The following is a 22,608-nucleotide window of genomic DNA, read 5'->3' on the forward strand; positions in this document are numbered from 1 at the left end:
GGGATGCGGGGTGGCTGTAGGGCCAGTGATTCCTGCCAGCCCCGCACGGGCACGCTGCGGGCAGGGGGAGCTTCAGGAGCTCGTGAGGGACTTCGTGACTCTCGAAATGGAGACAGGACAGAGGTTATGTTTTGCTAATGAGTTTATTCAAGGAGCTGACAGAGGCCAAACCGTTTGTTAAACCTGGGAGACCTCTGTGGCCTGCAGGAGGACAAACCTTTTGATCCTGAATTTCATCTTTGCTCTTTGTGAGTGGTTTCATGATTTCCCGTAACCACCCATTGTGTGTTTCGATGGTGACGAGTTTCGAAGGACAATTCTGGTTTGTTTGTTTGTTTGTTTTTTTTGCATTACTGGATGGGGCAGGGTGTGAGAGCAGGGGAGGGGAGTTGCTTAAATGTCAGAAAGCTGTGATGTGTCGGGGGGGTTGCAGCAAGCTGTTTCCTGAGCTCAGGTGCTGCTGCCCAGCGTGTGAGTGCAGCCCCCAGGGACTCCTGCTGCAGCTCGAAGCATGCCCGGGCTGGCTGTACATCACTCCCCTGGCTCCCACCCCAGCCTTGCCTATCGCTCCATGATCCCAAACTTGCCTGCTGGGGAGTACCCAACCCCCCAAAAGGCTGCCAAGCCTGGGATTTGACTCCGAGCTCCTGGGGCAGAGTTAAACCTGACCCAAAGCCAGCTCAGTGCCCCAGGGGTTCCTGCGTGTTTTGAACCCTTCAGGCTATAACTTGGATAAGGGTATGATGCTTCCAAGTGCCCTGCGTGCACGTGGGGGAAGAGGCAAGGAATAATTCAAAATGCTGGAAAGCAGCGTGAAAAATGCAATTTCTGTAAACTCACAATTTTCTAATTTCTGTGGCTTTGGTAAGAAAGTGTTGGATGGGTTCCTGTGGGTGACTTTGGAGGGTCTCGGCAGAGCCCCTGCCCCAGGACTCAGCTCCGGCTCACGCTGTCCTCTGCTAGGAAGGGGTTGTATGGGCAGTGGGGACATGGTGGCCCGGTCCTTTTTTAACCGCAGTCCTTTTGCCGGTGTTGCAGCTCCCGAGGTGACGCAGGAGACGGTGGAGTCCCTGATGCAGAAGTTCAAGGAGAGCTTCCGCACCAACACGCCCATTGAGATCGGGCAGCTCCAGCCCGCGCTGCGCAGCACGTCTGTGGGGAGACGGAAACGCCGGAGCCGGCCCCGAGGTAGGCTGCCGCGGTCACCAGCTGCTCCTCCGGTGCCCTGGATTTGGCCACATCCAGAGGAGTTTGGCTGGGGATGGAGGCAGGAGCTCTTCACCCTCGCTGCTGAGCGTGGGGACCCTGGAGCTCCTCCGTGATGGGGTGAAGAGGGGCAAACCCCACGCAGCATCCTCGGGATGGTCTCATGGAGGTGCTCAGGAGTGCTGTCACCTTGCGTCCCCCCCCCAGGGATTTATCCAGGTCCGCTGCAAGTCCAGGGTCCCTTCCAGCTGCCCCGGCTAACCCAGGTTTGATGGGAGTGAAATATGGTTTCTTGGCAAGTTTTTATTTCAGAGGAAGGGGTGAAGTTCATTTTGGCTGTAACTCGCACCACTGGGATCTCTCTTCGTTGCACTTTCCCAGTGCTTGGGGTTTTTTGAACTGTTTTTTTAGGGGCCACATGGAGGGTGGGAGCAGAGTTTCACGGCTCTAAAGGCTGCACCGTGCAAAAGCGTGCTGGAGGGACGCTGAGTTTTATTTGTAGCCTTGATGGCCATTGCCAGCTCCACTGGAGCAACAGGAGGAGGTCGGCTGGAACAGCCCCGTGAGCAGGATTGGTCCTTGCCTTGCCTCTCAGCCAGGAAAACCGCCTCCTCCTGTTGCTAATGCTGCTTAACATGGTAATGGCTGTGGGTTAAACGGTGAGCGCCGAGGCTGTGCAGAGGGTTTGGGTCCCGATTTCCAGCTGGGGAGGAGGAGGAGGCGTCGGGGTCCCTCCAGGGATGATGGGCAGGGAGGTCCCTTGGCCATGGTCTGCCCTGCGCACTGCGGGTCTCTGTGGCAGTGCCAGGAACTGGGAAGGAAATACTTTTCTTTCTGTTCTACTGTTGGTTTTGGTTTTCATTTATTTATGAGTCTGAAATGTAATCTTTTATTCTGGATACATTTTTCTGCAATACAGGCCTGGAGAGGGCTTTTTTTATTATAGCTCTGCCCATAAATTATTCACTTGGTGTGAAGAAAATGTTCTGACTCTTTAACTGGTTTAAATGATTTGGTTTGTTTTCTAGTAGTTATTCAAATACGTATATCTGGATTTTAATGTGCGTGCGTGTGGGTGCTTTGGGGACCACAGCGACTGTCTGGTGAAGTTTCCTTGACTCCATGCTCCAGCCTCATGGTTTTTTTTTTTTGTTCTTATTTTACTTTTAAACCGCCTGAAGGCAAGAGGCTTTTTGGTCACTAATGGAGCAAGTCAATTAATCCTCATAGCCGAGCTTAGGAGGAGACACGATGCCCGGCTGCAGGCAGAGCCTCTGGCTGCATGGGAGCAGAGCGTGGCCCTGAGCCAGCCCGGCTTGTCCCCCGTCTCTGGGGACACGCACCCTCCATCTCCCACCTCCCCGGGCTGGAGCTCCCCTGCCTCCCTGCAAATCCCCATCTGCAGCGTGCCAGAGCATGCCCCAAGGCAGGAGGAGGTCTTCCCAACCCTCGCCCCCTCACCACTGCGCCCAGTATCTCTCTGCCCGTCGGCGGCCACGGGAATAGTGGATAGCAGGACAAGAGAGCCCTTCGTTGCCCTCCATTTCTGCCTAGACTTGTGTTTCCTCCACACAAGGGTTGGAGACCAGCTCGTGCCCAACATCTCTGCTTGGGATGGGGAGCTGAATTTCCCTTCCAGCTGCCGTGCCCCGCTTGGCAACCCACTCACGGTGCTCGGCGAGGTCACCCTCCATCCCTCCCTGCCACGGCCACCGGCACAAGCCGGCCTCAGCCATGCGTGGTTAGAGCTGGGCTGTCCAGCAGGTCCCCAGCAGCAGGCTCGGCCAGACCCGTGTTGGAGAAAACAAATTGTCTCCCTTGGGGCTCTTGCGCTGTTCCCGGTGGGGAAGGGACCCCTGGGGAGCCAGAGCATGCCCAGCTGCCTGGCCCCAAATCTTCCCCGCCGTGCCTGTTGCTGTATTTTGCTCTCCGGCTGTCTCCCGGGGCGTGGGGCGCACGTCTCCGGTATGCCGGGGCGCTTGCGCCAGCAGGCTCTCGCACGCCCGAGTCGTGGGGCTGGGGAAGGGCTTCGGGGAGGAGCTGGGCACCAGCACTTCGAGCTGCTCTGGTCCTGAGCTGGTTGCAATGGACCAAAGGTGCTGCAAGATGGGTGGGGATGTCTTGCTGCACCCCCGTGCTGCAGGGCTCAGCCCTGCTAAAAGTGAAGAGGGTGGCTGGAAGGGCCCAGGTTAGCTGGGAAGGTGCTGCCGTGACTGTTCCCTTGTCTGCACCGGGAGCAGGATGGGTCCCCCTGGTGTCAGTGCCCAACCTACTGTGGTTTCCTTGGGTCTCTCTTCCTCCCGGCAGCTCCTCCGGGGATGGTTGCGTGCGCTCTCAGAGACGGTGGGGAGCTGCGTCTGGCCTCAATTGCTCGTACCCGCGGGCTTCAGGAGGGAACTGTGACTTTGAGTGTCTCCACTTAGGGGAGAAATTTTAAGGTCCCAATCACCAGAAATGAGTGAGCGGCTCCGAAAAGCGAGCGGGTTCCAGCGTCTCCAGTGGAGATGCCCACGGTCCGTGGCCGGGCGCTGCTGCTGAGGCCGTATCCACGCCTTTCCCTGCGCCTCTCCTGGGCTGAGGTTTTGTTTTTACAGCCCACGGTTAATTGTCCCTCCGGCGGGTGAGCCGTTGGAGTGCTATCGAACATTAAGGTTAAATGATGATATCACAACTCACGATGTTTGCATTTTACATCCAATTGCAAACACAAACCCTTCGCCTCATTAATCCTTTGCAATCCGTGGGGTTTTTTTTTCCTCTCCCTAAATGAAATTGTCCGTTTGGGATGCATTTATTTCCTTCTAACAGCCGTGTGATAGTTCCACTGATGGAGTTTGCATCTGACTTTGTTACTGGATAGTGACAAGTCGGCCTGATGGATGCATGTGTGTAATTATTTTCTCACGGTTCAATTTAATTAATGCTTAACCTCATCAGAGCCCTACAGCTGGAGCGCTCTCCCCGCAGGAACCGCGCACAGCGAAAGGATTTCCTCCGTTACGGAAAGGCTCCGAAAGGGCTCCGAGTGCCGCTCCTGCAGAAGCATGGGATAAACCAAACCAGAAAACAAACAACCCGCCATCCCAGCCCAACAAAAACAAACCTGGGATAAGCTTTGCCTTGCTTCGCTTCCCCGCACTAAGTGCATTTAAACTGCTGCCTATTGCTTGTCATTAAATCTGATTCTGCGCTAAGTGTTTCTAACAGCTCTGGGAAAGGTCGTATTTTGCTGGGAAGATCGACTTTAAAAAAAAAACAAAACAAACCACACCACCCTCTCCATTTACAGTACCATAATACTTTATTTTGTCTAATGCCTTTTTCATACAAACTTTCTCCCCGAACGCTTTTATCGAGTGAAGCACATTTAAAGTTTATGAATAATAGAGGGCGAGCAAGGATGGTAAGAGCCGAGGTGCAGGAGGCCTGGGCTGGAAGGAGGATATCTCCGCTGAGGGCTGGCAGCGCGGGAGGGAAGGATGCTGCGTCTGAGAGGGTCTGGATTTACTGGTTCCCAAATTGCAGCCAGGCCGGTAGCCGGAGCATCCCAACTGGGCTGCATCACAGCGGGGCTTAAACTGGGAAGCGATGCCCTGGGAAACGCGGGGAGAGGCAGCGGTGCGGGGACCGAGGGTGCGGGTTTGGCCGATGGACCAGCCTGCGCGCCCACCCCAAGGGCTGGGTGGGATGTCGGGGTGCAGGGCTGGGGGTGGCCTTGGGGGAGGCCGGTTTGTGCAGAGAGGGGGTCTGGTGCCCTCTCCTGGGGCAGGCCTTTAAAAGCACCCTGAGCTTTGAGAATAAATAAGCAATTAATAGATCCTTCTGCCTGAGCCAGGCAGTTGATCAGGGCTGCAGCTTCTTGTGTTTTAGAGGTCTTGGCTGTGCCGTAACTTACCCAAAGTTACCCCGGGGCGGAGAGCCGCAGCTCGGCCGGGCTCGCCCATGGTCCCTGCTTTTGCCGGGACACCTCTGCCCCCCGTCCGGCTGTCCTGCCGTGCCCTCAGAGCATCGCGTTTTGCTGGCGAGGTTTTTTAGGGGTTCAGCCAGGAGCTTTCACCTCATCCAAGTTAAAGCATCACGTCCAGCTCCGCAAGTTGGGCCGTGGTGAAAATAAAACCCTTCACAGCTATGCGAAGGCTGCGGTCTGGGATCGGCATGATCCCGGTTTTCCAGGGTGGAAGCCATGGGGCCGTCACCTGGTTGTTGCACCACTCACCCAGGGTGGGCTTTTTGGGGGTAGGCAGAAAGAAAAGGGCAGAGCAATGGGAAGGAAGAATTTTCATCAGCTGAAGCCAGCGTGTGTACCCCTGCTGCAACGACAAACCCGAGCAGAGCGCTTCATTTTTTAAAGGGCTTTTTTTCTGTATCCTTTTTTTGCGTTGACTGGTTACATTTCAAAAGAAAACGTTTGCGTATTTCTTTTCTTCCCCAAAATTGCATTTAATTTACCTTTCTCTGGCCATGTTTGGTTTTTCAGTTGACTGGTGTGCTTTTGGGGGTAAATGAATTAAACTGAAAATTTCCACTTAGCTAATTGTATGGCTCCGCATTGCCCTGCCAGCCCTCGGTGCACGGACCTCGCCTCAATGCCGGGGAGGAGGGGAGGGGGACTCATCAGCTGGTTTTTACTGGGAAGCCTGGGAGCAGAGGGGCTTGTTGAGCACCCAGGAAAGCTGCGTGGCACGGGGCAAGCGAGCGTGGAAATGGAGTGAGCCGAATGCGGTCCTCGAAGGGAGGTCGTGGGCCTTGAAAGGTGCGGTGTGTGCAGGGTTTGGCCCTTTTTCTGGAGGGGAGGGATGCAGAAAGTCCTTTTGCATTGGCAGTGGGGCTGTGGGGCGGGGGGATGCACGGACACCCTGGGTGACACCACGGGGACAAATAGGAGCTCCCACTTCTATTATAAAATCCAGCTTGGAGGATCAACCTGGCCTCAGACAGGAGCTATCCAAAGAGCTCCCATTACTTATTTCTTTATTTTAACTTGGTTTTGATTTGTTTTTGCATCCATTTTGCTTCCCTGAGAAGCTCTGTAACCTCCTGGCTTCGGGGAAAGGATTTAAAATGTCGAGTTTGCTTTTTTTTTCCCCTTTTTAATGACAAAAACACACCTTTGAAAAAATACTCATGGCTTTAGCTAACAAAAAGTCTTCGGGGATGATGGAGCCTTTAATTTCTGAATTTTATTTCCTTAGTCCCCATTTAGCGTTAACGCTACCGCTTTTAATTACACCGTAACGAGAGGTGTTTGCCTTGGCACCCCGCCTTGCTCCCCGCTAAATTAACGTCGCGCTCAAAACCAGCGCCCTGCCCCGGCGCGTGGCTGAGCTGCGATCTATTTGAACGGATTAACGAGCTTGTAAATCCGCAAACAGGATTAGAAGCCAGAGCATCTTCCTTGAGCTCCCCCTCCTCGCCCGCGCCCCCGCCTCCTGCCCCACCGCCTGGGAACCAGGCGGTGGGGCAGGAGGCGGGGACGCGGGCGAGGAGGGGGAGCTTTGTTTTTTCTCAAATCTAAAATAGCAGAAGTAAACTGGGTGTAAAGAGGGTGTAGCTCCTCGGGGGGAGCCGCTGCAGAGAGTTGCCGGTGCATTACGGGTACCCGGCACTGTTAAGTTATTGTTTCCCTGTCCTCTCTCTTTTAAACATCTTATTCTGCTTTGTAATCGGTCGTGGCGATTAGGATCTTTTTGCTGTTACTTGGTGTTTTTTCTCCCCCCCCCCCCCGCTTTTTAAGAGAAAAAGAGCGCTGACCAGGCAGGGCTGCTTGGTTTTAATTGAGTGCTCTCCCTGTTCATCGCCATCAGCAGCTGCACATGGGTGCTCTCTGCTGTGAGCATCCTCGGTCCCGTCGTGAGCATCCTCGGTCCCGTCGTGAGCATCCTCGGTCCCGTGCCCCGGCGAGCAGCCTGCCCCTGACCCGGCTGGTGGAGCTGGTACAGGAGGTATTGCCCCAAGCGTGAGCATCTCACAGGGATGCTTCGGCAAGATTTTGGGGCTAGTTAAACATGAAAAGGACCTGGGGGTGCTGGTCGACAGCCGGCTGAACATGAGCCGGCAGTGTGCCCAGGTGGCCAAGAAGGCCAACGCCATCCTGGCCTGTATCAGGAATGGTGTGGCCAGCAGGAGCAGGGAGGTGGTCGTGTCCCTGTACTGGGCACTGGTGAGGCCGCACCTCGAATCCTGTGTTCAGTTTTGGGCCCCTCACCACAAGAAGGACATGGAGGGGCTGGAGCGTGTCCAGGGAGGGCAACGAAGCTGGTGAAGGGCCTGGAGCACAAGTCTGATGGGGAGCGGCTGAGGGAACTGGGGGTGTTCAGCCTGGAGAAGAGGAGGCTGAGGGGAGACCTCATCGCGCTCTACAACTACCTGAAAGGAGGTTGTAGCGAGGTGGGGGTTGGTCTCTTCTCCCAAGTAACAGCGATAGGACGAGAGGAAATGGCCTCAAGTTGCGCCAGGGGAGGTTTAGATTGGACATTAGGAGAAATTTCTTTACTGCAAGAGTGGTCAGGCCTTGGAACAGGCTGCCCAGGGCAGGGGTGGAGTCACCATCCCTGGAGGTATTTAAAAGACGTGTAGATGAGGCGCTTAGGGACATGGTGTAGTGGGCATGGTGGTGTTGGGTTGACGGACGGACTCGATGATCTTAGAGGTCTTTTCCAACCTTAATGATTCTATGGTTCTATGAAATCAGGTTCATGGTGGGATCAGTTGAGGATCAGCGCTCCTGCATCCTACAGGCTGCCTCGACTGGGCTCTGGGACCCCCAAAACCACCGCCAAGATGCGTTCCAGCATCCTTGATAATGTGAAAGGGTGAAAGCGCATCCCTTGCAGCCATTTCTCTGCCCCGGGCTCGTGTTTCCAGGCTGACCTCTGCCACTGCGTGTTGGGTCAGAGGAGATGTTTCCGCTGCGGGCTGGGGACCTGCGCCGGGTCTCCCGGCTCCTGTATTTATACATCCTGCGCAGTGCTGGGTAATCAGAAAATGCAATATCGCTGTCACCAGCTCTCCGAAGACATCCAGCCTGAGTAATTTAACATGTCAGCGCCATCCATCACGGAGACGCAGCCGGCAAACAAACGTGGAGCAGCCAGAGGGGGCTGGGACGGTGGCTGGTGGAGCGGCTGCTGCCTGCACCGGCTGCCTGCACCGGTGCCTGCTGCCTGCACCGGCTGCCTGGTCGCCTCGGTGGGGTGCAAGAGCAGAGCAAGCACCGGAGATCGCTGCCTCTGTCCACCCGCAGCCATCTGCCTGCCCAAAAGGGACCAGGTCTGGCTCACGGGAAGGTGGCAGAGGGACGTGCCATGTCCTGCCTGCACGCACAGCATCCGGGTGCCTCTCCCGGGCGGAGGAGATGGCTCTGCTGAGCTCCGGGGGGAACCTCCCGTAGCTGGTGTCCATCTCCCAGCACCAGCGGCAGCAGAAGAGCCCAGGGCAGCCCCTGCTCGGCGGGAGAAGGGATGTGCAGCAGAGCTGCAGTCCTGGCCGATCGCCCAAGGGCCTGCGTTAGAAGCCCAGGTTAATTAAGATTTTCCTTCTGATGTGAATAAGCCTTATTGGTTTTACCACTGGGCTGTGCCCTTCAAAACCCCAGTCCCTGGGTGCGGGTGTATCATGACATCGGATGTTCGCTGTGATACAGGGGTCTGAAGAGGAGCCGGCGGTGGGTTAGGGTTTGGGGTGTGGGTCTGTAAACCCCCCAGACCCCATGTCCAAGCACTAAACACATCAGTGCAAGCACTGATCCCTCCTGCTGCTTTTAGGAGGAAAGGAGCTGGCAGAGCCTCTTTCTACCCCCCTGTTGAGACCCCCCCGAGGGCACTGCATGGCCAGGTTGGGGCATGGACGGGGCAGGAGCCACGTGCCAAGCTCCTGGCGTCCCTCCGGCTCCTGCCAGCCACCTCTCATCACGGTGATTAAGAATTTTAGAGGGCAGAAGGCGCCGCTCATTTTCTGTTCTCCTGCCAAGAAGTGGGGAAATTGTGCTTCTGCCTAGAATAAAGGATTTTTTAAAAACAGTAAAATATTTTAATGGCAGTTTAAAGGGCCACTGTCAACCCCCAGAGGCCTCTCTGCTTTAAACTCTGCAAGGATTGAAGGACTTCTGCCAGTTAGAGTCTGTGTCGCTTCTGAAGCGTCCGTCGCTGCTTGGTGGGTCCGGCGGCTGAAGCGAGCTGGGCTCCTCCAGCATCCCACACCGGCTCCCCGCTCCGGGAGGGAGATGCGGGGTTAACCACGAGCCAGCCCTGCTCCTTGCTGCGGCTCTCGGTGCTGGCCGCTGCAGGGATGCGTGCTGCTGGCCATCACGATGAGCTGGTGGAGCAGATGGGCCAAAGTGGGTGCTGAGGGGGGGGAAACAGGACCCTCACCCTGCAGTGGGGTCCTGAGTGCCCCCCGAGTGCTGTATTCCCCCCATGCCTCTTGTCTCAGCTGGGTTTGCTTTGAAGCATCTAAAATTTCCTGTACTTCACCGTGCGGGTGTCCTCGGGGAGAACAGCTTCTACATTCCAAGGTTTTCTTTGTAAATACGTTGCAATACATTTGTGAAATACATTCCTGAGGGCAGGAAGCATCTTCTTACATTTACATCACAATCGGCACCGTGCGGTCTTGATTTTTGACGAGGGCAATAAGGAACCAGCAAAATCACGAGTGGTAAAAGTCTCCGGTCTCTTCTGGTGACCCCATGCAGAGCACCTGGGCTGGGAGCGGTGGATGCCGGCCAAATCCAGCAGCTTTGCCGAGGAGCTCCCAGTTCCCCCCTGCTGCCGTGCATCCCAGCTGACAGGGCTGATTTTATCCTCTCTATTGCTTGCAGGTGGGATCGGGTTTGGACGTGCCAAAGGAAACTCTGGCTCGGAGGCGGACGATGAAACCCAGCTAACCTTCTACACTGAGCAGTATCGGAGCCGGAGACGAAGCAAAGGTACAAAATGACACAGGCACCGGTGATGCACATGGGGGTAAGAGGAAAAAAATGGTTGAGCACCTTGACTGTTTCCATGGGTGATGCTGTGTGATACTGTGCAAGCCTAGGTAAGGACCGCAATACCAGTCTGTCGTGGTAAGGACATCCCAAGATGTGCTGTTTGTGTGATGCAGCACCATGCGGGAGCCAGAAATAGCATTTCCCGGTGACGTTGCTGAGATTCTGGGTTTCTTTGATGGTTTCTAGTATCAGTTACATTACACATGCCCTGGCACTTCCTAAAGCTGCACTGGCGTGTGGTGACTGTGTCCGTCATCGTCCTGGCACCAGTGCAGCTGGCGGGGATGGTCACCTTGGCAATTCTTTGCTCCAAACTCCTGTTTTCTGCGCTTTATTTCCCATGCAAAGCATCCGTCGGACGGAAATTTCCCAGCCTTCCTCTCGGCACAAAGGCAATTAAAAAGAACAAATTCGAAATGAGGACTGGGGCAGGGATTTGTAGACTGGAGTCCCTTCAGGCTTTTTTATGAGTTAGAGGAGCTGAGAAACGGAAATATCATCTGCAGTTTGAAATTAGTGTCCACGTTTCCTCCGGTCACATCATGCTGGATCGTTTTTGTTTGGGACCCTCGGATCAAGCGCTTTGGCAGAGGACAGCGCGAGCCTTGCTGCTGCTGCTGCATTTGAAAAATCACTGTCGGGAAATAACTACGTTGGGAAGCAATTTAAAAATTCTACAGTGGGTCTGCTCCCTCCATTTGTTTTCTGTATTAAGCCGGGTATCGGTAGAGCACAGCACACCAGATAGATGCCTGCGCCCACTGCAGCAAACGCGGCCCCATTTGTTTCAATGATTAGGCATTCCGATAAATGCTCGCAATGTGTTTATTTGAATGTGAAATTACCTCACCACCTCCGATCAGCTTGATGATTGCACATGGGGATAAACACACGCGTGCACAGGGGCGTATTGAGTTTGTTCCTGCCGAAAAGCAGGGCGTTCAACTTTTTTTTTCTTTTCCATGTATTTTAGAACCACAAGAAATTCTCACCGAGTTTAAAATGAGCTTTTGATGAAAAGTAGGGAGAGAATTCGTGAGTTAAAGTTACCTGTTGCAGCATGAACATAGCTGCGTTACAGGTAAAATGATTTGTGAGAGAAGGAAGAAATTGGTTGTGTTGCAAACAGGGACAAAAGAAACGATCCTGAAAAATCGGTGGCACAGGGGGAAAATTTCCCAAATGCTGAAGCAGTTTTTTCACTAACTTATTCTGAAATACTGGGCTGGGTGAAAGTCCTTGGGAACTTTGGAAAAGTTGCTGAAGATTAGGATTTATTTTCAGCTACCACAAGGGAAGGGGAAGACGGTGCGTGAACAAGGTGTGGAAAACAGTGTTTTAATGAAAAGTGGATAAATCTTTGCTTTCCCGCTGCCTTGACGCCATTCCCCGTGAGGTCAGGTGCTCCGTCGGTCTCTCGAAACACGCTCATGCTGTATGCCGGGTACAAAGATACTCTTATTGACACATACGTTGGCTTTGGGTTGTTTGTTTAAGCTTCCTTGTAGGGCAAAGATAAAGGAATAGATAAATAGGATGAATTCCTTTATTTTTCTTTGAATAGACTGTTGTTCACCTGGGCAGCTTTGATGGCTGGGTTTGAAGGGAATTCAGGAGGAAGAGCTGCCTCGCACGGTTGCACAGAGCTGGCTGTTAGATCTATGTTTGCGTTTGAGTGATGCTGCGAGAACCTGGTTTGTTCATGTTCGGTGGTGGCTAACCGAGGGAATCGTCTTGCATAAAGTCCCCATTGTATTTTCCCTCCTGTCTAGCTAAATTTTGCCATCGCTGCATCCTTGAAAGGAATTTTCTATTATCCTTTCATTGACTCTTCTCTCCCTCGTGGAAGGAAAGCAATAGCTTAGTGGGAAGTCACAGTACCAAACTCATAATTACAAGTTCAGCAAAGATCCATAATTGGATGAGATCATAACTCTAATAGAGAAGGATGCATCGTCAGATACGGTTAATTCTTACAATGATGTTCCCGTATCGATTTCGCCATGGTTGCGTGTCATTGCAGGTGCCGTGAGATAGTTATCAGGTCCAAGGAGAGAGATTCCTCAGAGTTTCTCTCCTCGGATTAGGTTTTGCAAGGTTGAGCCTAATTACCGATACCGTCAAGGCATTGATCCCAGCCGATGCGATGGGATGTTTCCACTTAGGTGGCGCGGAGGTTCGGTTTTATTTGAGCTTTGTTGAATTCAGCTGGTTAAGTGGTTGTGGGCTTTGTCTCCTGTAAAAGAAAGACTGCAGGTTTCTTAGTGCCTTGGCAAGGTAGATTAGAGGGACATTCCCATAGGTAAATATTGAGCGAGGGAGAGCTTGTTCCGGTAGCTCAGGAGCAGGAGACTCGATGTCTGGATTTCAATGCTGGAATAGATGGAGAAGTAAATCTGATCAATCTGGGCACAGAGGCAGGGACGGCTGAGGCATCACCTTCTGTGGTCCCAGCACGCCGCACCACGCATCTTCCCAGCTTCCAGGTCTGTGGAATCCCTTTATACAGGGATTCCCCTGTCTTTGGAAAGTCTCCAGAGAAGTTAGAGGGGGGGAGAGCGTAAGAAATAATGCAGAAGAGACTTTCCCGTGGAGCCAGTCCTTGTCTGCCGTTGGGCTCAGCCCCGTCTCTGGGATTTGAGCTGGGAGAGGCAGCGCTGGTCACTGGTGTGTCTGGGGAGCTGGCTCATGCCCAGGAGTGCTGTGTTCGTACCCATCTTGAGAGAGGCATCCCTTTTCCTCACCACGGCCCTGTGCCCACGCCAGCTCTCCACCCTCTGCTTCTTTTTGATGGATCAGTGTGACCTCCGCTCTGGATGGCAGCGCTGACGGCAGGGCTGGCGTGCAGTCCCAAGGGAGCTGGAATTTGGACTTCATGTCCTGCTTTTCCATGTGAAACAAGTCCTGAGAAAGGCTGTCAGGCCACGAGGATCTCCGTGCTTGGGGGCTGGAGGGACCCTCAGCTGGGGCCGGGGGTGGCTGGTTTGCTCCTTCCTGCTGACCCTCGTTACGGACTCCATGAAATTTTCCAGAAATGAGATTTTCTTGCAACCTGTTTGCAACAGGTCTGTGCACTCCAGGGCTCTGCTTGCTGGGGGGCTGGCTCTCCCCTTTCCCTCTCCCCTGGGAGAATCGGGAAGTGTGGGAACCTCCCCGCGTGCCGGCTGTGGTATGTGGATGGCTCCCGTCTCTGAGGCTGTCAGTCATCGCACCTTTCACCGCAGCTAAAGTCTCTGCTAGAGAGAACTGCCGGTGTTGTAGAGATGCTAATCCACATCCCCGGCTGCCCATCACGGGCGATAGCAAGCTTTGATACTTACTCAGTTCCTCTCTTCTCCTGAGCAGCGTGGGATGTGTTCAGTCAGGTCCCCCTCTGAGCTCGAGAGGAAAATATTAGTAGCAAAAAAAAAAAAACCAAAACAGGGAGGCAGAGCCCCATGAATAAACCTTGTCTTGCGCTGGGGTGGTGGTGATCTCCTGCCCAGCAAAATACATTCAGCTCCAGTCTGACTTTGCAGCCCCGAGCTCCCTGGGTTGCATGGACGGCTATTAAAATAGAGAGAAAGATGGGGGGGAGAAAACAAGCAGCATCGTAACTCCAAGGCCGTACCAGGCTCCCTGCAGCGGTGGGCTGGCCCCTGCGCTCTGCGCTGCACAGCTCGTCAAGGACTCGGTGAGTCTAACGAGCCCCTCTGGCTTGCTGGTGGGGAGGGGGGAGGCGCAAGCGAGCCTCCCCCACCTCCGTCTGCTTCCTCGGGCCCTGGAGCAGCTGCTCTGTAACACAGAAACGTTCCTGCTCTTTTAAAACCCCTTCTAGGAGAAGGTTTCAAAGGGATAAATGAAGAGTAAATCGGCATTGCATCGGGTCTGCAGGGCAGATGCTGGGCAGCTTTCTGGGTTAGGGGAAACTGAGGCAGGGAAAATGACGGTGTTGTACGGAGACCCTGCGAGGGGCTGAGCATCCTGACCCCATTCATCTCGGAGACCTGGAGAGCCTCTGGCCTCTCCTGCAGCCCGGCCGTTGTCTGAGCCCCTGGGACCTGCCGTGAGCCACCGCGGCTGCTGGTGAGCCCCTGGGCCAGGGGCTTGGGCTGATCCCGCTCCCCCCAGCCACGCAGAAAGGTCAGGTCCAGAGAGTTGCTGGAAACTCAGGTCCAAAGCGGAGCGCTGGGTTCAAGTGCAAAGCGATGCTGTTGATACCGTGATGGTTGAGATGTGCTGGAGGGCGCGCAGCACAGTGACCCAGCTGGGATCGCTCATCGAATGTCCTCAGCTGGCTGCTGCTCTCCAGGCAGGCTCTGCCATCTGCTTCAGCCCAAGCCGGACCACCCCGAGCCCGTTCCTCCACGCTCGGGTCTGGGATCGCTTCATCCCTCTCAGCATCGCCTCTATTGCAGCCTATTAAAAGAGGAGGGGGGAAATCTCCCACCCTGTTTTCATGCATTGCTTGCATCCAGGAGGTACCTTCCCATCCCAGCAACCTGCTCCTGTCCCAGGAGAGCTCCCCGACACCCCAGGGAAGGGAGGCGTGGGTTTGGGGTGCTCCTCAGCTGAGGTCTCCATGAACAAGGCACCCGGCTGTTTCCATAGCATGTGGTGATGGTTTAGACAAATTAGCAGAGTCTAATTATGTACCTTGGATTGGTGTCAGCCGCGCATGTGCGCGCGCATGTGTGTGCCTCGCTGGCTGGCGAAATCTTCTGAGGGCTGTTAGAGAAATGAGAAGCTGAGCTTTGATCTGCCTCTGTATTTGGTGTTTAAAACAAGGCCTTTTATAAGGGAATATTAGGTATTCGGAGTCAGTTACATATGAGGAAGCTTCGCTTTGATCCTCTCCTGTCTCCGGCGGCAGCAGACACTTATTATTTCATGGGGAACTAAACGAGATGCAGAATGAAATTTGGGTACTGTTCTCCGTGCTCTGCCGGTGCCCCCGGTGCCGCCGGGGCTGAGCGAACGCCGCGGGCAGCGCGTCGCCCCGTCTCTGCCTCGGGGTATCACCCCCCCGGCTCTGCACCGGGTCCGGTTTGCCCGGCAGCCTGCAAACTGGGGGAGACGCCGTCGGAAATCAAATGGGAGACAAAAGGCGATAAAGCAGACATAATTTGAGTTGCTTAGAGTAGCAAGAAGGGGGAATGGGTCTGTCCATGCCTTGTGTCTGTCTGTGCTTGGGGAGCCTTCTCCCTCCCTGCCGGCGCTGGCAGCCCCGTGCCGGCCCAGCTGCTGCCTGTCCCCTCGTCGTGGGGTCAGCCCCCGGGAAGGGGACACACAGCCGCTCGCTGCAGGGACAGACGGACGGGTCAGTGCTGGTGTCTGGCACACACCCGGCTGGTTCGTGGCACATGGAGCTGTGCTGCCAGGGAGGAGCACCCCAGAGGGGACAACCGGTGTCCCATGCGACCTGGACATCCCCGAATCTCTGGGGATGAGATACCTTCATGATGCCAGTCTCGTCTCTCCCTCCCAGAGCACCGGGATACATCCACCCCCTCGGCTGCACCCCTGCAGCGCAGCCCCTGTGCAGACCTCTGCGGTGTCCCAGGGCGGCGGTGCCGATGAGGGATGCTGTAACTTTCCAATCTTTCTCGGCTCTCAAAAGCTCTGTCCTGGATGCTGTTTTTCCAGCGAGCAAACAAACGTGGTGCTTTTGCATGATGGCTTATTTTGCTCGCAGAACGAGCAGGCACTGCATCAGCAAAGGAAACCCACCCAGCGCCCCTCTCCATCCCTGTTAGACTCCGTCTGCGCAGGGAAGCTGGGCTGGGGTTGCTCCAGCAGCCTCTTTGGTCCCCTAAGTCCCCGGTGGCTGTAGGTTTGGGGGTGCACGCATGCTCCTGCCCGTGCCTGGGGGGTACTGAGGTTTTGGGGAGAGGGGCTGCTGCTGGAAGCTGGTTGCAGAGCGTGAACTGGGGAGCAGAGGCGTCTACAATTAAAGCGGTCGTGGTGCCGCGGCAGCCGCAGGCTCTTTAACTTCCCCGGACTGCGCTAGAGATAACAGCTTTTACATCTGTTCCTGGAGGCAGTGTGGGTCTTTCTATTTATTTATTTATTTTTTGATTGTATCTGATACAGCCTCAGCGAGTAATTGAGTGTTTGAGAGTGAAAAATTATCTCTCCGGCTTGGCCCTTATCTTGACAGCAAAGCAGCACTTTTAATTTAATTTTGTTCAGAGCATGTGGGTAACAAATTTCACTAATCGCTCTGCTGTCGCCCTCCGCATGGTAACGAGTCTCTTGTTTCCCAGGAAGCAGAACATAAACACGGCGCTGGATGCGGGCGGGAGGAGGGCGAGGGTTAGCGCGGGCTGGAAAATGAAGATGCGTTTCGGCACCGATGCTCGGCGCGCCCGTGACGCGATGGATTTGTCTCCTGGCTGGAGCGGGGGGAGGAGTGGGAGGAGGCAGAGGGTGGTGGACGTCACGTTGTGCCGCTGAAGCTTGCCCTTGCGCAGCATTTGCCTGCGGGGGAAACTGAGGCACGGAGGGGATGTGTCCCGATCCTAGGGAGCTGTTGTAGAGCAGAGATTTTTAGTCCCACCTTGCTGGGCCATTTTGCGTCTATTCCAAAATTAACAGAGGGAGGGGAAAGATGGTTTGGTGGTGGTTTTTTTGCACGGCTGGCTTTGGAGATCCCAGCCCAGTTCCCGGATCCCAGGCAGCAGCCTGGCTCTGCCTGCGGGGTGGCGATGGGAGAAGCGGGCAGGGCCTGGATGGGCAGCGTGGTGGAGGTCCAGCAGCGATGGGCAGCTCGCCGGGTGCTGGGACATCTGCTGCTGGGTCCTGAGCCCTCCCCGGCGCCCTGGCCTCCATCACGGCTCCCTCCCGGTCTCCAAAATCAATTCAGCTGTCTGACCAGCCCTTCACTCGCCGAGTGCAATCCTCCCTGGGCTGTGACTCAACACGAGCTATTTCATAGATAATGATTACTTTTTTTCCTCTTTTTTCCTGTAGGAATAATGTTTTCGTTACACGGTATTGAAAATTGCTTTCACTCCTCCTTAAAATGAAGCCTTCCACTCAGATTTGCCTTTGTGTTTGTATATTGTAAAATTGGGACTCGTTTGGAGTTTAAAACAAAAAAAGATCAGGCCTTAATTCCAGGAGAAGTGTTTCCATTGATTTGCGTGACAGAAAATTCCAGTGTAGGCAATCTCTGCCTTTAAATATGTAACTGTTTCTTTAATGTGATTTTATCTCAACCAATTCAGCACCGAGAACATGAAAGCAAAACTGACTTCATTGATTGTAATTGTCCATGCCCAGAGAAAGCAAAAAATGTAACAGCGCCAGGAGAGCAAATTGGGTTTGCACAAATTCTTCCCCCTTTGCTGTGTCGTGGGAGGTCTAAGACGTGCGGGCAGGAGAACCTGCCCGTGGTGACCCTGCCCGGAGGTGGTGGTGGGGCTGGAGGTGGTGGTGGGGCTGGAGGTGGTGAACCTGGTGGTGATGGGGCTGGTGGGTCAGCAAAGACCAACATCTCAACCTGTCCCACCTCAGACATCTCTGTTTCCACTGCCTCTTCCTTGCCCAGCCTTCAGGACTTTTCCTTTCCCTCTGCTTCCCCCCTTCCTCCTCCTCCTCCTGATTGCGTCTCCCTGCGAGCTGCAGGCACAGTGTTTTAGAGCAAAGGGGGAGCACCACCGGCAACTGTATAAATAGGACATAAATAAATTTATTCAGTACATGAGGCATTAAAACTCCAGGAGGATGTAAAGAGCCGAGTCTCAGGCTGCTGGAGGAGCGTGAGAGCTCGCTGGGGCGAGCGGTGCAGGCTGCGGTGCACACCAGAGCTCAGCCACCGAACCCTTGACCTCGCCGTGGGGGCCGGCAGCCCGACCCCGGCCTCCCCACCGTGGCCGTGCCACCCCTCAGCATCCTCCTCTCCCTGACCCACACCCCAAGGCTGCCTTTTCTGCAGCCCCCAGTGCCATACTGGAGGACGCCTCGGCTAATTGCTAGCGGGTAATTCATAAATGTTAATAGTATCAATCTGATTCAGCGTGTGCTTAGCAAGATCAAATCCTCTCTAAATCCAGAAGTGTCTGATCTCACCCTTCTGCAGCCGTCTTTCCTCCTCGTTTCCCCCCTGTCCCTTCTTGTGTGCACCCTCTCTGCCTTCTTGGACGTGAGGGGGGTCTCCCCAGGGGTCTCCCCCGGCATGGCGGGAGCGAAGCTGATCCCCATCCTGCTGGCTCTGGGCATGAGGCTGGAGACAGCCCCGTGCCCAAACCCTGACCCAGATCCAGACTGTAGATGTGAGCACCTTCACTGGGGATTTGTCCAAGGCAGCGATGGAGAAGGTGCCAGCTCAAGGAGAGGCTGAGGCCAGAGGGTATGCAATGAAACGCCTGCTCATGCTCTCGCCCAGATGCTGCCTGGGGGTTCATCACATCAACATCCATCCCCTTCTGGGAGAAGTGGCTCTGGGGCAGAGTGGTCCACGAAGGCTTGGTGGGGACCTTGGTGCGGGAGAGCTGGGTCTGGCTGGAAGGAGGACGTCCCGTCACATCCCATCCCATCCCATCCCATCCCATCCCATCCCATCCCATCCCATCCCATCCCATCCCATCCCATCCCATCCCATCCCGTGTGTCTGGTGTGCTGGAGAAAGAGGGACCATCCTGAGGTGGAAGGGGTGGGGGGGCCGTGGCGAGGGGCAGAGGGGCAGGGCAGGGAGGGGAGACGGGCAGCGCTGCTCCCCGGCTGCGGGTGCTCTGTGGCAAGAGCCGTCTGCCAAACACCGCTGCTCATCTTAATTGGCATTTGATTTGATTCGACATGATCTCCCGCTTGTAAAACACCTTGAGATGTTTCTGTGTGTGAGGGTGTCCTGGAAACGCTGTTGTACCTTATTAATGAGCCTCTGCTGGAACATAAAGAAGGATCATTAGGAGCGCCCAACTCCTGACACGCCAGCAGCAACGACGTGCGTTGGGAGCGGCGTGGGGATGCCGGGGATGCGAGATGGGCTGCGGCGGGCTCGCTGCTCCCCGGGGGTGCCGGAGGAGCTGCTCACCCCGCGCCGGGCACTTCTGCATGCGGCACGGCACGGCAGCCGGGCGCTGGCGGCTGCGCCGCGCGTTGCTAAGCAGTTCAGGCACTCGCTGTTCTCCCACTCCGTTTCCCCATCCCCGTCTTCCTCGGGTGGTAGAAATACATTTTAATATCCGAGTAGCCGCGAAACATTCTGTATTATGCTATTATCTCCGGGGGGCGGTGAAGATTGCAAAGTACTTGGTGTTTAACACCCACATATGGCTAACACCATGGGCTGTATGCTGATAAAGATGGGGTAATTAAAGTTTATTTTTTTATAGACTAATCTCCCAAGCATGTATTTATGGGCCTGATTTAGAAACATCATATTACCAAGAGCGCGGGATATTTGTGTTGCTCGTAAATCCATACGCGTTCCGAACAAGCCTCTTTTTCTTTTCTTCTTAAATTTAGGCAGCACTGCCAATATTAAAAAGAAACGAGCTCGGAGTTTTGTTGGGTTTTTCCCCCCCCCTTGTCCTTTAGGTGGGCAAGGGAAAGTGTACAAAGCAGCGAGTAATTAACTGCATGAGGAAATGATATTTCAAAGGAGACACGGTGCATTTGGAGGGGCTGTTTGCAGAGTGGCTACACCAGTGGCTTTGAATTTATCTTCATCTTGCAGCAGGTGCAAAATCTTCAGGGGAACCCGGTGCTTTGCAAGCTGTTTCTGAGCTGTCTGCAGAGGGACCCGCGTCTTCTCCGGGAAGCCGGAGCCGGTGCTTAAGGGGGGGAAAAAAGGTGGTGGTGGCAGGAGCCCCTCTGACCACAGTCCTGGCTACTCCTCTTGTCTTCCAGTCTAATTAAGCTGCCGTTAATTGGATCACTAGCAGGAAGCATCTCAGGTACGATTCTGCCCTGAAACGGCACAGTTTGCCTTTCCTTTCTACTTCTCTCTCCTTTGCTCTCGCAGGCTGGGGGGAGAGGTTATTTCTCCCCGTTGGGGAGGAAGTCATTTCTTCTTATTCTTCGTCCTCCTCGTGTGTCCTGCCTGCACCTCTGCCCGCTCCTCGGGCGCGGGCCATCACTTTGCCCCTAGAACTTTCCGCTGGCTGAGTGCTCGGGCACCCGCTCGCTCTGTTGCAACTATCCCAAATGCAACAGAAACATGTTGAATTAAAAGTATAGAGAGGTCATCTCAATATATGAAGGATTTATTAGGGCAGATGAATCTGGGGCGTGAGTTTGGTCTCAGCTGTGCCTGGTTGCCACCTTCCTCTTGGGCTTTTTGGACCCCACAAGACCCAAGCAAAGACTTGCACTGGGTGCTGAGGCTCTGAGGGCTCCTGAGTCCTATCAGCCATCCATGAAGTTGTTGCATTCCCCCCGAAGTTTTCTCCTCTTGGTAAAAGAGGTTGATACCAACCTGTCCAGTGGACCTGGGTTTGCAAATCTGCACTTTAATCACCTCCCTGGAAGCCTGGAGATGACAAGGAGAGGAGGGAAAGGGCAGGCTTCTCCCAGGTAGAGCTGCCATCTCCAGTGTTGTGGTTTATGCTGGTGCTGCCTGACTTACAGAGCCAGTTTGGACACCCAAAGAAGGAACGGGTCATTTTTCTTGCTTCTTGAACGGGAGCATGAAGCCTCAGTGAACCCATTGAGGTTGGTTTGGTTAGCAATGGCTTGCTAAGAATACCTTTGCTTGTGGTTTTAGAGGCCTGGCATGAAGCTGTTTATGTCCAGATGGGTGTTTAAAGACAGCACAGGAGTGCGTCGGCTGGAGCATCAGTGGTCTGAAGAGCAGGCGATGGGATGGAGAACGGGAGCCACGTCCCTCTCTTTAAAGAACAAGGGAAGGATCTGCTTTTCTAACAGCCTCCCATCAAACCTTGCAGCAAACTGGCCGTGAGCCATAAAGAGCTGAGCTGGAAATCCAATTTCTGCTCAAGCAGAAGACCCGTTGTTTTGGTTCAGTTGGTCAAAGCCAACGTCAGGCAGTTTTAGAGGTCAATAATTAGCGCCGTGATGGAAACGAGCGGGGAGCGGGAGGCAGGGTAGCGGGGAAGGTAGTTATAGGAGACTTGTAGCACATTGTCCCTTTCCTTGGGCAGCCAAGCTCAAACGCGTTGAGCTGTAATGGGCTTTTTGCTGTTTCAAGCTCCTGTGCCCTTCTCCTCTTAGTCGCAGGGAAAGAAGAAGCCACGTGGATGGATGGGGATGGGAGCTCCCAGATCCTAATTCCTCCAGCTCCACTCCGGCTGCAGCATGATGAAAGCTGCCATCATACCTGTGATTCAGGCTCTTTGTGACAAGGGGATAATACTCGTCTAACTCATAAGGGATTTGTGATTTAATGTTTGCAAAGCACTTTAAAACCCTGGATTGAAAGGTGATTTATAATGGTAAAATCCAGTGTTCTCCGGTCTATTGTATACTTGGCCGTGTCCAATTATCCTGATGCAGGCTTTTTTCTTTCTTTTTTCTTTTTTCTTTTTTTTTTTCATCTTTTTTTCTTTTTTGCATTCGTGTAGTGACTCCAAGCAAACACAAGGTTTGTGGCGGGCACAGTATGCCCAGTGAGAGGATGAGTTTGCCTCTCAAGGAGGTGCTAACTTATGCTGATGATATGAATAAAGATTGGGAAGAAAAAAAGGGGATCGCAAGGTGAAGGGCACAGGAGTTTGGCAATAAAGCTGTGAAATAGGGATGGCAAGGCTGTTTAGATATGATGCATGCATAAGGAAAGTAAGAGATGCTTCATAAAGAATTGATTTGCATACGCCTCTTGGTCGCAGCGATGGGGATATTTTCCAGCAGAGCAGCCACTTCTCCTGTCCTGCAAATGCTGGTTGGAGCATCCACTGTGCAGGCTCCATCCTGCAACAGGGGATGCTTTGGTGGGGCATGCTGCCCTGCCTGGAAAATGCAGGTTGTGCCGTGGGCTCAGCCCAAGCGCGAGATCCCTGCCCCGGCACCAGCATCTCTAAGAGCGGCTTCGGTCAAATTACAGGGTGTGCAAGTGCTAACTTGCTGGATGTATTTCCCGTTCAATTTTCAAAGTGATGCTTTTTAAATCTCGCTTTGCTGATGAGATGGTGAGGACCGGGGAGCAAGGGACGAGAGGCTGGATTGGCTTCCAAAAATAAATAAGTGTCGTCGCCTGAATCCTGAGCAGGGACGCGATCGGGTCTGCTGGGAGCTCCGGCATCTCAGCCGCACCGTAACAGGCTGTGCAGCGGCTGGAGTTAATTGCTGGGCTGTGCTCTCTCCTTGGCATTGCCGTACTGCCCAGGTGGGTTTTAAGCGGTGTCCCAAGCACCAGAGGAGGGAAGCGGCTGCTCCGTGAGGCGTCTGTCATTAGCTTTGAGCTAACGTCTGTCGTTAGCTTTGAGCAAAGCAGAGCCCTGGTGCGAGGTGTTGGACTAGGTGGCCGTGGG

The 22,608-nt window shown here is 54.2% G+C and overlaps 1 protein-coding gene across 1 annotated transcript in view; it reads left to right on the plus strand.

Moving 5' to 3' along the window:
* The window catches only part of ASTN2 (astrotactin 2), a 361,627-nt gene that overhangs the window by 110,875 nt on the left and 228,144 nt on the right, over window positions 1-22,608 (plus strand). Inside the window, exons 4-5 of the mRNA XM_075170429.1 lie at window positions 1,039-1,188; window positions 10,025-10,132. Coding sequence (XP_075026530.1) covers window positions 1,039-1,188; window positions 10,025-10,132 — 258 coding nt within the window. The remainder of the gene's footprint in view (window positions 1-1,038; window positions 1,189-10,024; window positions 10,133-22,608) is intronic.

Source organism: Calonectris borealis, chromosome 21 (assembly GCF_964195595.1).
Source record: "Calonectris borealis chromosome 21, bCalBor7.hap1.2, whole genome shotgun sequence".
Classification (NCBI taxonomy): domain Eukaryota; kingdom Metazoa; phylum Chordata; class Aves; order Procellariiformes; family Procellariidae; genus Calonectris; species Calonectris borealis.